We start from the raw sequence: 12,231 nt of genomic DNA, 5'->3' as shown, positions 1-12,231 counted from the left end.
TTTGACTGCTTGCTGGATCAGGCTTGAAGTACCAGCTAGGCAGGGCTAAGTAGGGAAGGTGGTGGCAGCAAATTTCAAACTTCTGCCAGAGTGGTAGAAGGTTCGCTTTTGCCCTAACGGCCTGTGCACTTTACTCGAACCGGATATACCTTTGCTATCGAGCCTGTCATGGAGTACGCAAAAACGCTCGTCCCGGTATCCGTGATGAGGTGAGTATCTGCACCTGCGCCTATCCGCAACTGTTTGCACAGGAGAGGACTGTTCCTTTGATGTGACTTCAAAGTGGTACTGATGAAGGCAGTAAAAATCCGCACATTGTCTAGAGTTTCTGCTGACATTCGATAAATGCACAGGTTTTGACTGCAACTGGCACATATATTCTAGGAATGTTTTGCTAATTAGATATGCTATTCGGATGACGTGGTAAGATGAGACACGGCAAACTCTGGACTTCAACACCACCATTGGCCGCCCCCTTGCAACAGTTTTGCCATCTACAATTCAACAGCGAATGATTACTTAATGCAAACGAGTTAACGCGGGTGACCACTGCCGAGAATTGCTTACGACCTCAACAGTAATGTAATGTAATGTAATGTAGCAGTCACGTTTCATGTGCAGGAAAGTGTCATTGGTGGGCACCTCCATCGGCCAGCGAGTCCCTCCCACTGCATCACCCCGCTCCTTTAAGGTTTCCACACACAACGGTTTTCAAAAGAAGGGTGTGATGGCTGCTTCACTAGACGACCTCCGAGACAAGGTAGTGGCTTATGTGTTACATGTAGGAAAAAAAATAAAACCGTGTTGAGGTTTGAGGTTGAGGTTACAATGATGTATTGCAGTAATATAATTCAGACTAAACTTGGGTGTTATCATATAGATGTGATAAGAGGTCCTTGTCTATGCTATATACAAAATAAATGTATTTTATGAACCGGGCACCTAGGCTACAGCGTCTGGCTGCATGTATGGGAACGGCAGTGAGCTAGGGGATGCGGTTCATGATCTACAGCATTCATTTTGTCCCCGACAGACTGCGAGGGCCTTCCTGCTGACCTGCCAGTTCCTGACCATTGTGCTGGAGGAGGATGGCACCACGGTGGACACAGAGGCTTTCTTCCAGTCCCTGCCTGACAACACACGGCTCATAGTGCTGGAGAGGGGGCAGAGATGGACACGGTCTCAGGTGCTGTTTTTCGGAGGGACAGGGTGGGCGAGGGGTGTATAACAGTGAGAAACGGTTGGGGATCTGAATTTGTACGCAGATAGTCTTAGGTTTGAATCCAAGGTTAAAAAAAAAAAAAAATGCAAAATGGCTACACTCCCCAACAGTTCACGTCAGAATGATTCTAAAAGTGATTCACTATAAACTGGTGTTCCAGATTTATTTATTTTATTTATATTTATTTATTTATTTTGTGAACCTACCCAATAATGCAATCAATTTGTTGATTGGACTCCATGAAAACCGATGGATGTACATCCTTGCTTTTTCAAATGCAAGTTGTAAATGAACTATGAAAGAACTGCTTCTCTTACAAAAACTGCATTATGATATAATGAATGAAATTGCTTTGCTCACTTAATGAGTTCAGCAATGGCCTTAAAAAGAATTGGTAGGAACTGTAAGAATTGGCCTAAACTTCCAATTATTTATGAATGTTTTGGATGCCCTGATTTAATGATCACATTTGAGGTTTGTGGTGTGGGGAATTTACCATTGTTTACCATTGTTTACCATTGTTTAGTGTGTCATGGGCATGGGTGCCAAGAAGCCTCGCAGAAATGGAATGGCTAAGCTGACCTTTCACCTTTACAAGCTGCATCCAAAAGACTTCCTTGGCTGTCTGACTATCAAAGCCAAACTGTATGAGATGTACACAGTATCATATGACATCAGGTGCTTGGGGCCCAAGTGTATGCTGATGTGAGTATTGCCCAACTGCTAAGGGTTTTAATGCCATTAAAGGGAGATGGACATCACTGTTATGAATCCTGGGCTCCAGACACTTGCAGAGCACTTGGCTTCATTAGATTGGTTCAGTCAGACCTTGATTCCCAAAAAGTCACTTGGGTTGGGTTGTAAGCAAGGTCATGCATGGGAAAGCAATGTATAATGGCAATTAGAAAACTGGAGTCATTACCTGAAAATTCCTGGTACGGGCACTGGCTTACCAGCGTTGAGTAAGGTGCTTAACCCTAATGGTAATTTCACTTACCACTTTTCAGATGGTGGCAGCACTGTAAAATTTGTGTGTTGCTACAACATTATAAAAACATTTAGCTCAATGAAACACAAGGCTGCCCAGTTTTTGGACAGATTAATCCTGTTGAATGATGTGTAGACTATGATACAATTTAGCTAGTTGGCTAGCTATCGCAAGCATACGATGTCCTAACATTGTATTTGTCCCCACTCTGCCAATCCCATGTGTTTCAGGGCGTTCCTGCGGTGCCTGGTGTATGTGGCCAGTGTGGCAGGTCATCTGCTGCTGTGTGGCTCCTCCTACATACTTCAGCTCATAGGGGAGGATGGGGCTACCCACAGTGACCTTTAAACTTGGAGCTTGACTGCAGAGCACTCAACTATGAGGGATAAGACACTAGCTGGTTAAGGTGGCTGCTGGCAGTGAAAGGAGTGAATGGCACCACCTCTACTCATCTGGTAGCCCAACTTTCATCCTTTTGCTCCTTAGGTCAGGATAAAATTGTTGCCCTTGGACCACCCAGCAGAAAGGACAGGAGACATGCAAGAGACGGCTGTTAACATCCAGCTTGAATCTGTTTTGTTTTGATCTGTTTGCCAAGATGGAAGTGGTTGGGTTAAAATTAAGATTTTTGAGATTGTCTGTGATTTATATATGGAAACCTTAAACTACTTTTAAAGTGTTCAACTGATGGTTGTAAGGTCTGCTCACACGGCAGTGATCACCCTACCATTGCTGGTGATCAGGTGTCTGTGGATGGGTTCCCTCAGCAATGTTAATGTGTGTTTGTGCTTCCCTCCCAAGTGGGGTAGGGGTGTTGATGACTGTCCAGAATAATAAAGCTAGTATTTTAACTGTGACATTCTATGTAGTTATTGTGCAGTCTTTAAACATTTTCTCCCTCCTCATTGGACTGTCTAGCTTGTTTTCCTACATAACCCTAGCTTTGTGTTACCCTCTCCTTTTTATAAATCATTCTGTTCTGATGCTTTTCGCAAGACTTTAAATCTGGAATTTTCCGTCAAGGTGGGGTGCAGGGAATACTCCCATCTTAGTACAAGCCTTCAGTCTACCTTGAGCTCGGTTTCAGCTCTGGCTTTGAATGATGCCAATTTTCCTGACTTGATTTTTTTTTTGTCCGGTAGTTAAACCTCTATAAAAAATCTCTAAAAAAGCCATGTGGTTACAGAGCGTAGGCAAAAGTCAATAATGAAGAATGTACAAAATTATTTTTTTAATGTGCAAAAAGTTAATCATATTTGGAATACTTTTATAACTAAATTCAGCAAGTAATATACATGCGTACAATGCACAACAGCATTTATGACATTGGACACAAGCTTCTGCTTTGCATTTACAAAGTTATTTGAAGTCAATGCAATTTCAAAATTGAGTGGTTTATTGTACTGCATACAGGTTTACCCAAACTAAAATACACCAAGTGTAAAATTGTGTATTTCTGAAACTACTACTAGAGACCCTTACACAATAATTATAAAATTGCTTTTCATGTAAACTTTGATAAATCTTAAAAGTAAAACTCAGGTAGTGCTTCAATGCAGGGATGAATTTAAAATGTATCAGTTTAACGTAATTCCATTCTTTGTGGAGTGGACCCCCAGATCACACACAGTATTGCCTGTGGTTCAACATTGCCTTATTGTTGAGATCTTTAAGAAGTGTTAAGCAGTTTGCAGTTGTCTTTCTGAATATGAAAAGGTGTTATCACTGTAGGTTGTGGAGTTTAGCAGGTATATTAAATGTACAGTTTGGGCACCCCAAACATAAGTCATCAGACTTAAAGGTTGCTTGGAATGTGCACACATCTAAGTGAAGACTTTTTTCTGCTTTGCGGCGATGTCCATCGGTGACATCAGGACCTCTGAGTTTGAATCCTGGTAGAGAGGCCGTTTCCTATGCCTCCATATGACCAGTAAGACTCGCACTACGAAGAGCACGCTGGCCAATGCTAGCAGCACCACTGTAAGAAAAAAACAGAGTTCCTTAAAATCAACATGGACAACACCAACGCATTACCAGGCCATCACCAGCAACAGAGCAGAAACATAACTAATTCATTAGACATGAATTTCCACATAAAATGACACTTTTTAGTCACTGACAGCACAGGAATGTCTAGGTTATGTAGTTACATAGGTACTGTCTGAAAATACTACCAAATCTTCATTTGGGAATAATAAAATTACTTAAATCTTAATTACATGAAACCTTTCTGGAATTAAAGAACTCAAAACACGGTAACACTGTTTTGAATGAAGCTTGTTTGGTCATCAGATACCAAACAAGTGTATTGGAAGTTATGTTCACCAATACAATCTACTATATGCCTCCCCTGGAATTTCAGCGCTGCCAGAGCCAGAGCGCACGGACAATCTCATACTGTAAACACTCAATATGCCCTGTTTCATGTGATACCCATTCCAGATGGTGCCCTAATTGAAATTAAGACTGCACATTTCCTTCTGAGTTATCTCCTTGTCACTTGGTAAATGCATCCATTCTCGAGACATATGGGTGGTGTTCATGTTTTTTCTCCTCACCGGTGAAGATGCTATTCCGGCTGGGCGCTGCCGGGTCGTAATGCTTGGTTATGTTTCCCGTCAGAGCCACGATCACCACGGGGTATACGGTAAGGATGTAGCGCACATGCTTCTCCAGCACAAAGTTTTCCACGACAAACCTGTTACAAAGAGCATACAGTCAGAGGAGCACCAACACTCTGCGTGTAAACATACTGCCCAGGAATGACTGCACACAAAGGCTGCCCTTTTACTGAGGTCTTTCTTGGGAGCAGTGCCTCTTCACAGACAAAGCAGGTTACTGAGCAAACCAACTGAAATTAATACAAGAAAAAAATCAAATGCCTTATAGAGTAAAAGGTATATACTCAATAACCACATGTAGCAACCCTTACCAGGCGATGGTCTCTATTAGGAGCAGGCTGAGTGACACAGTGGCTGCATCCATCTTGGCCAACCCTGCACTGTATTCTAACACCACTGTGAAGTTGAGCAGTGTGGCTATAGTCGTCCATGTTGCGTACACACCCATGCCGTTCTGGACCTACAGAATGGAGACCATGAGAAACAAAATGAAGCCGAGGGCACATCTAGGCCTCTTCTGTCCTTGACCTTGGCCAACAGATAAAGGAAATTTCACTGTCTACGTACTCGCACAACATTGGTAGAGTGCCACTGACTGAAACTGATAAAAAATATTGAGGAAAATTTTGAAAAATTGCATCAAATCAATTTACTGGAGTGGTACAAAGCCAGTTGAGAAGAGTGGGGCCTCACAGAAGAAATGACAGTTTGGGGGTATTGCACAGTGTTTAATAATTGTCATCTACTAAAGTAAATAAAAAAACTGTATATACTGAATTTTGAATCTGTGTAAGATGTGTGATTCAGATTCTGTAGGCCCAGGCCTTAATGGTGGAATGGATAAGACCTATTAGTCATCCATCAGGTAAAAACGACTCAGTTTACAGGATTATTTGTTTTCATTGTGTGGTCAGTGTATGTCTATGAGAGGCATTTCATGAGAATGAGCATTTGGACCAAACTTACCAGCACTCGTATCAGCCACAGATCCATTTTGTGGTATTTATTGAGCCAGGCACCATAAATATAGAGCCCGTGACAGGAGAAAAAAATCACCAGATAGTTGGTGAAAGCTACCAAAGCCAGCACAACCAGTCCCGCTACCATCTGCCTAAGAAAAGGGAAACAGCAAAGGTAAGAATTCATTTATTTATGACAAAAAATGTAGCACAAGCTCTCAGTGTTGGTTGCTACCCTAAATACAGATTTGCGTTTTTTTTTAAATCATGCAAATGCATAATGAATTTCATGATAAAGTTAATTTATATTTGACCTAAATTTTTGCCATGTGATCTTTATTCGCCTGAGTGAATCAGGTCCTCGGTTAAAACTCATGTCACAACTTACTCTCTGTCCCACAGGAACAGCCAGGTGATGTTCAGACTCAGGTTCACAATCCAGGACAGGTAGAATCCATAGGGCAAGACTGCGGGGTGGCAATACATTGGCCCATACATAGTCCTGGGAAGTACAAGAATGCATGAAAGACTCAACTCACGTGACATTACATTAGTGCAGGTTTTAATGCTTTTTAAGTAGTTAATCTATGGGTGGCCACTAAAGAAATATTTTGTATCCTGTTATGACATTAGGAGTATAGGTATTATCATGACCTGGCTTATCAGGCACCATGTCAAATTGTGCACTTAGCCAATAACATCTCTCTATATTTTCTGAGGAAATTCATTTTACCATAAGCATGTTGCTCATGGTTACAAAATGACCTCTCATGTTGACAAGGGACACTATATTTTTCAGATAATTGTTCATCCAAACAAATAATCTGATTTGAACCTGGTTGAAGACAGGATTTCCTAATCAATCTGCTCTGTCCGTTTTGAACAGGGACATCCAGTGTTGCATTAATATTGTGGAATAGCAGCTGTGTTGGGAGCCAGGGGGTTACAACCCAGAAGCTGCAGGGGAAATGATCTACCCAGTAAACTAATTTACTTCATTAAATATAATTATGTATGTAGGGATGAATGCTGTGTTGGACCAAGAAGCCCTTGTACCTTCTGCAGAGACCAATGAGGATGTAGCCAAGCATTGCAGAAAGCCAGGCATAAATTACCCCCCAGATGGAGAAGGTCCATCCAGCAGGAGTTATTTCTGTGTCGAATCTATTGGACACGTTCCCAGTACTCTGTCGGAACGGACCTACAGGAAGAGATCGCACAAATATGTCAGCTTGTGCAAAGGCACATTTTTAAAGTTTTGTTCGATTTCTAACGGAACTGGATGAATATTGAATTTTAAAAAATGTAATTTGCATTAGTTGCACGGATAATACACGCAGAAGCAGTTTATCTGAATTTTGGAGTGAATGGTCACCTAATCCAGCTAGTTTCAGTGTCAACAGTGCTGCCGATGTTAACTCACCGTTCTTACTTCCAGACCCAGCCAGCGCGTTCAGAGCCATCGTAATGATAAACGCAAGCACTGACAACACCATGACTACCGCACGAACAGGACTGTGGTTTCCCATTGTGGCACCTACAACACGAACACAGTTTGTCAAGTGTCTTTCCAATTTTGTGGCGAAGTACGGCATTGCCACCGGTCCCCACACGTAGAATAAAATACTTGTGGATCAATTCTGCCATTACAAGTCAACATATTCCATCACATACATTTTAACGTAACTAATTTATAGCCTATTAACATTCCTGTGCATTCAAAAGGATCAGCATCATCGGCTACTTCGTTACGAAGTACGGTGTCAAGCAATCGCCTGTGCGAAAAATTGGTGGAAAGTTTTCGGTGGAATGACATTCTGCACATGTTGCCACCTAGCACATGGCTAAATAGGTAAATACAACGGCGTGCTAGCGGTAGCGTTTCTATAGCACTATGGCAGACACAAAGATCGCCGAGTCTTAAAGTTTCTCAAATCTTTCATACAACGATTGCCTGCAGCCGTTTCACTGCCTGAGCCGTCGCACCAACGCACTGCAACATGTTTATTATTAATAATCAGATCTGAGTCAACTCAGATCACTATATTACAGGATCCACTTCGCCAAAGTCTATCGTTTGTAGGAAATACACATTAAGACCAGAAGCCAGAGCACATGCACATGCTTTGTGTATCTCCCTTAGCTACAGCTCATATTTGCCACATGCAGAGTTCTGTTTGTCCGTTATTTCTTAATCAACTGGCGTAGGACTATCTTACCGTTTACTGCGATTGCTGATAATCCTTCGCTTGTAGCTAGTGTATGTTAGATACGTCAGGGAGAATCCATATTTATTTCTCCGAAAGTTGTATAACTGCTGTATTTCCTTTCGTAACCGTAGGGAGGGGAGGCGCTATCTGGGATACAGGTCGTATCACGATCGTAGTACTTGGAATCACGTGTATCCTACCATGATATAACCACATCAAATCAAATTTTGATACCTTAAGACTTTAATTGAGAAAATAATAGACTTGCAGTCAACACGCTACGCATTTCCCAAAACACATGAATTACCCAGTTGATCTTGTTTATAAGAAAGCGCAATTGCTCTTATAAAAACAGATAAAATTCAGTTATCTCGCTGCTAAATGTTATGTTAGGTTATTTGTCATGTCGGCAAAGCTGATATTCAGCCATGAATTGTTTGATTAAACCTTTGCTGTTTCCCTTCTAAGTAACCATGTGGCACATAAATCGCATCAGGTAGCCTACAAAAAACTAGAACGACACCCCTTTGTGCCAAAACGCATTGGCCTGCAATAGGGTGAATTAACCTTACGCAACTGTAAAAAAAAAATACATATATGACTCTTATAATGCAGTAATATAATCCACAATCTCTCATATTCTTAAATAATTAACTATCAACACATGGCATAGATTATACATGAGCAATCTCGTTATTACAGAGAGTTATAGAATATAGTAAATTTACACTCTCACTATTGCACAAGCCAGGTGATGTCACGTGTCTGTTATCGCTACAGAGAGGCTGTGTGTGTGTGTGTGACAAGTCCTGTCGTCAAGACCGTGGTCTATTTCAAGGATTTACGTCTGTGCTGCTGATACTGATGTTGCTAACAACAAATTGTGATGTGTTGTCATGACTTTATTCACTATGATTTCCAATAGTGTGAACACTCGTATTCATATACTGTTGAACACCCTGATACAACATTGTCACACCCATTGTCCGAACCATCCAGTCTGTTTTCTATAGGTTTCTTTTCTAGTTACGTGTTTTGCGATTCATGCATATACTTTCTCTTCCTGCATGTTACAATATTTAAATATATGTTTGCTTAAACAAACCTATATAAACCTGTTTTTATTTGTTTTCGCACTACACATGTACGTACGTGGGCATGTGCTTATGAATAGCTAGGCCTGCAGTGTTTTCCTCTGGGTCTGGGACTCAGGGCTGTTGGTGGAAATGACCTCGATTTATGACTGCATATACGTCTGTGTTATTTCTTTACAAAATGGTTGTGTGTTGCACAAAAAGTGTATAGTCTGTTTATCAGTCTGGAGTTTTATTATCACTACTGGTTATGATCGTATTCAGTCCACATAAGAAAACGAAAGCCATTTTGAAATAAATCTTTAAATAGGAAACAACAACAAAAATATTGTCCAAAGAGACAAGGACTCCACCGAGAACGAATTCAAACTGTGTCCGCAAAACAAAAGAATACAAAGTTTGTGTTGCCCGCTGACAGTCTGTCAAGACTGAGTTCACGCACAGTTGCTTGCTGACACTTTATACATCACTACATAAACGTAATATTTTCTACGAAAGTTCAACGGACAATGTTCAACAAATTAAACACTGAGCAATCACACAAACAGCAGCGATGAAAACTTGAACAGCCACCACAGAGTACTGCAGTATTCCTTCCTTAATGTTTAAAGAACTGATTAACATTTTGTTACGCCTTCTGAGTTTCTGTTATTTCCTCTCTCAACCGTTAAAATCAGCGGCAAACGTAGCCATGGAGTCTCTCGCGTCGGCCGTCTCCACCACCGCCTCGTTACTCCGTCCGATTAGGGTGGACTGCTCGTTCTTATGCTCACATTGTGCGCTGCAGCAGAAAAGATTCAAAAGTTCCTGCCATCGGCAGTAGATGTCGCCAATATGTCGAAGTTCCACTCCGCATTCCACAAACGTGTCTTTTTCTGAAATAACAGACAATTAAATGATTTCACAGACGTAAAACCTATAACACTAAATCACAACACACATCCAAATAAAAATAAATCGAAAACTCAGTCGTAATATCTTTATATATTTGCACGTACGATCTCTACTGTACCTTGAGATCCCATTTTTTAGTCTAATTTAATGTATAGTTTGATTCTTAACAACTGTAGCTTTTTCTTCACCTTTTATATCTTCAAGAAAATAATTTCAGGCATATCAGCTTATGTGTCCATATGGTTGCTTAAATGCATTTCCTTCAGTCTGTCTTTCACTTCACATACGCACTGTGAGAGACAGGTGCTGCAGAAGACTTCCATCAACATGTCCTGACATGTGGATTCACCAGGTAGAAACCCTGAAATATTTTGCCTCAAACATGTAACTTTGTTTTGACTAGAAGTAAACAAAAGAATGTCAATTTACAGTAACTTCCTCAGCTTATGTTTCACTGAGGCTTTTCAAGGAAGACTGGAAGTTTATATTATGGACAGGGCAGCAGTGTTTCTAGTGAGGCCTGTGCAGCCTATGCTGAGTCTAGAGCAGGTTCTGCATAGGATGCAGGATGCATCACTCTAATTATCATTACCCCATCTATCTGGTATAAAGGTTAGTGCAGTACCTGAATTTCACTATCAGTGCTTTTTTTTCACACCCCTGAGCTGCAAGCAGAGACAGAGGGAAGTTGTGGGAGACCCTTATTTCCTGTACATACACATTTATTTCAGGCTGCCATGTTGAAATGCTCTTCCGCATTCTAACTTTACTGACTTGCTGGTTGTGTTTTTATTGACCTAAATAAAGTCTTTAAGTGTCTGCTTTGGCTTAAGATATTTGTCGTGTTTAAATGTGTCATGCTTGTGGATAATATTATATGTCTGTCTCAGCAAATAGGACCATCTAGGTCATTTAAAATATCAGTAACTCGGTGCAAAATTGTCCCCTAAAGCAAAAGGGGAAGATTGTGGGTGTTGATGGGTGTCACGTGGCTTTTGGGTCACAACAGTGTGCCGATCTACTGACCATCTCAATAAAGAAACAAGTGCCTGAATCTGCAGCCCCAGCACGCCTAAGAGACGTTACCATCATCTCACCACTACAGCAAGGACACCCAGACTCTCAGTTGCACCAGGGCTGGCAGGTATTTCAAACAAATTAGTTAAATTGTCACTGATTTCAAACTGGTTTTGTGGTTCAAAAAGCCATCTAGCATTTTACCCCTTTGGGCTGTTCTAGTCAAACAAATAGAATGTAGCTGTTGTTCTTCTCAAGAAATGTGTCTGCACGCAAAAGCATTTAACCTGACGCATTAACACCAGCAACTTTATATGGGCAACTATCGCAGCAAATGCAGTTCATTTCCTGCCATTGTCCTCTGACAGATAACGCAGTGTGTAAATGAAAATTCTTTCTTCTTTTGTGTGTTTGGATGTAGGTGAGTGCATCTTCAGCATTACTGTGTGAGCACAGAGAATATTGGACAGTGAAGAAAATGTGCATAATGGCTGAGTCTAAGGTCTGAGGGGAAGAGGGAGGTAATTGGCTAAATTCGATGAATGTGAGGACTGACAAAGCATGAGGTGAACTGGGGCATTTCACACGTCACACAACCTCACAATAAATGAGGTTGTGTGAAACTGCATCCAAGTTATATATGTGGCATGGTATGAGGCTAGATACAGAAGTAAATGATTTTAATGGGTCTGACCTCAGGGTTATTATGATTATTGCTGCAGGAAATAACTTTCAGTGCTCTATAGGCAGCCATTACATGTGATCTTATTCTTCCTTGACAGACAAACTGCTTGTATTTTGCCAAACAAAAATTTATAAAGCCACCTTTTGGACTACAGTGTATTTTGACAAACATAAACTTTTGCTGCAAAAAAAATTTGTATAGGAAACTAAATGCAGAGCATACCAAATTCTGGAGTACTGTAATTCACATTACACAACATTACATTTAAATAATTCATATTACAAACAGTTAAAAAATTAAGAACAATATGTAAAAAGGTGTTTCACATCTTAGTAAGCTTCACAATTAGTCCCTTTTTTCACAAGGATGTAGCACTGCTACCATCAAACCATACTGTAATTTAATTTTAGCTCTTTGTTCTCTCGACCAACCACAGCCATTTGGTCTTTGGTTAAAGCATGTGTTACATTGCAATATTGCAGACCTTCTCTGGAAGACCTAAGAGATGAACCGTGTGTCACTGTATCTGGTCATCCTGACC

The 12,231-nt window shown here is 40.8% G+C and overlaps 2 protein-coding genes across 2 annotated transcripts; one reads left to right on the top strand and one right to left on the bottom strand.

Annotated features, from left to right (window-relative positions):
• Window positions 1-168: 168 nt before the first annotated feature.
• LOC118771576 (cell death activator CIDE-A-like) lies at window positions 169-2,558 on the top strand. The gene is made up of 5 exons (XM_036519583.1): window positions 169-209; window positions 622-760; window positions 1,034-1,186; window positions 1,749-1,927; window positions 2,441-2,558. The coding sequence occupies exons 1-5, from the start codon at window positions 169-171 to the stop codon at window positions 2,556-2,558; spliced, it is 630 nt and encodes a 209-aa protein (XP_036375476.1).
• A 1,213-nt stretch (window positions 2,559-3,771) lies between these two features.
• Window positions 3,772-7,299, bottom strand: LOC118771520. The gene is made up of 7 exons (XM_036519527.1): window positions 7,214-7,299; window positions 6,847-6,991; window positions 6,179-6,292; window positions 5,798-5,942; window positions 5,143-5,291; window positions 4,769-4,908; window positions 3,772-4,188 (listed from the first exon to the last, which is right to left on the bottom strand). Exons 1-7 carry the CDS (start codon window positions 7,284-7,286, stop codon window positions 4,034-4,036), a joined length of 921 nt encoding a protein of 306 aa, XP_036375420.1. The 5' UTR covers window positions 7,287-7,299; the 3' UTR covers window positions 3,772-4,033.
• Between the last annotated feature and the right edge of the window lie 4,932 nt (window positions 7,300-12,231).

The sequence above is a fragment of the Megalops cyprinoides genome, chromosome 24 (genome assembly GCF_013368585.1).
Source record: "Megalops cyprinoides isolate fMegCyp1 chromosome 24, fMegCyp1.pri, whole genome shotgun sequence".
In the NCBI taxonomy this organism is placed as follows: Eukaryota; Metazoa; Chordata; class Actinopteri; order Elopiformes; family Megalopidae; genus Megalops; species Megalops cyprinoides.
The sequence above is the reverse complement of the archived record's forward strand: the minus strand, read 5'-3'. Positions and strand labels throughout refer to the sequence as shown.

Bases quoted from the DNA above. Each gene is read 5' to 3' on its own strand.
- LOC118771576 (XM_036519583.1), top strand. From the start codon at position 169: ATGGAGTACGCAAAAACGCTCGTCCCGGTATCCGTGATGAG. The intron at 1,187-1,748 runs GTGCTGTTTTTC...ACCATTGTTTAG, and splicing joins AGAGATGGACACGGTCTCAG to TGTGTCATGGGCATGGGTGC. The intron at 1,928-2,440 runs GTGAGTATTGCC...CATGTGTTTCAG, and splicing joins GGGCCCAAGTGTATGCTGAT to GGCGTTCCTGCGGTGCCTGG.
- LOC118771520 (XM_036519527.1), bottom strand. From the start codon at position 7,286: ATGGTGTTGTCAGTGCTTGCGTTTATCATTACGATGGCTCTGAACGCG. The intron at 6,293-6,846 runs GTACAAGGGCTT...TGTACTTCCCAG, and splicing joins CTCATTGGTCTCTGCAGAAG to GACTATGTATGGGCCAATGT. The intron at 4,189-4,768 runs GTGAGGAGAAAA...TTTTTCTTACAG, and splicing joins CCGGAATAGCATCTTCACCG to TGGTGCTGCTAGCATTGGCC.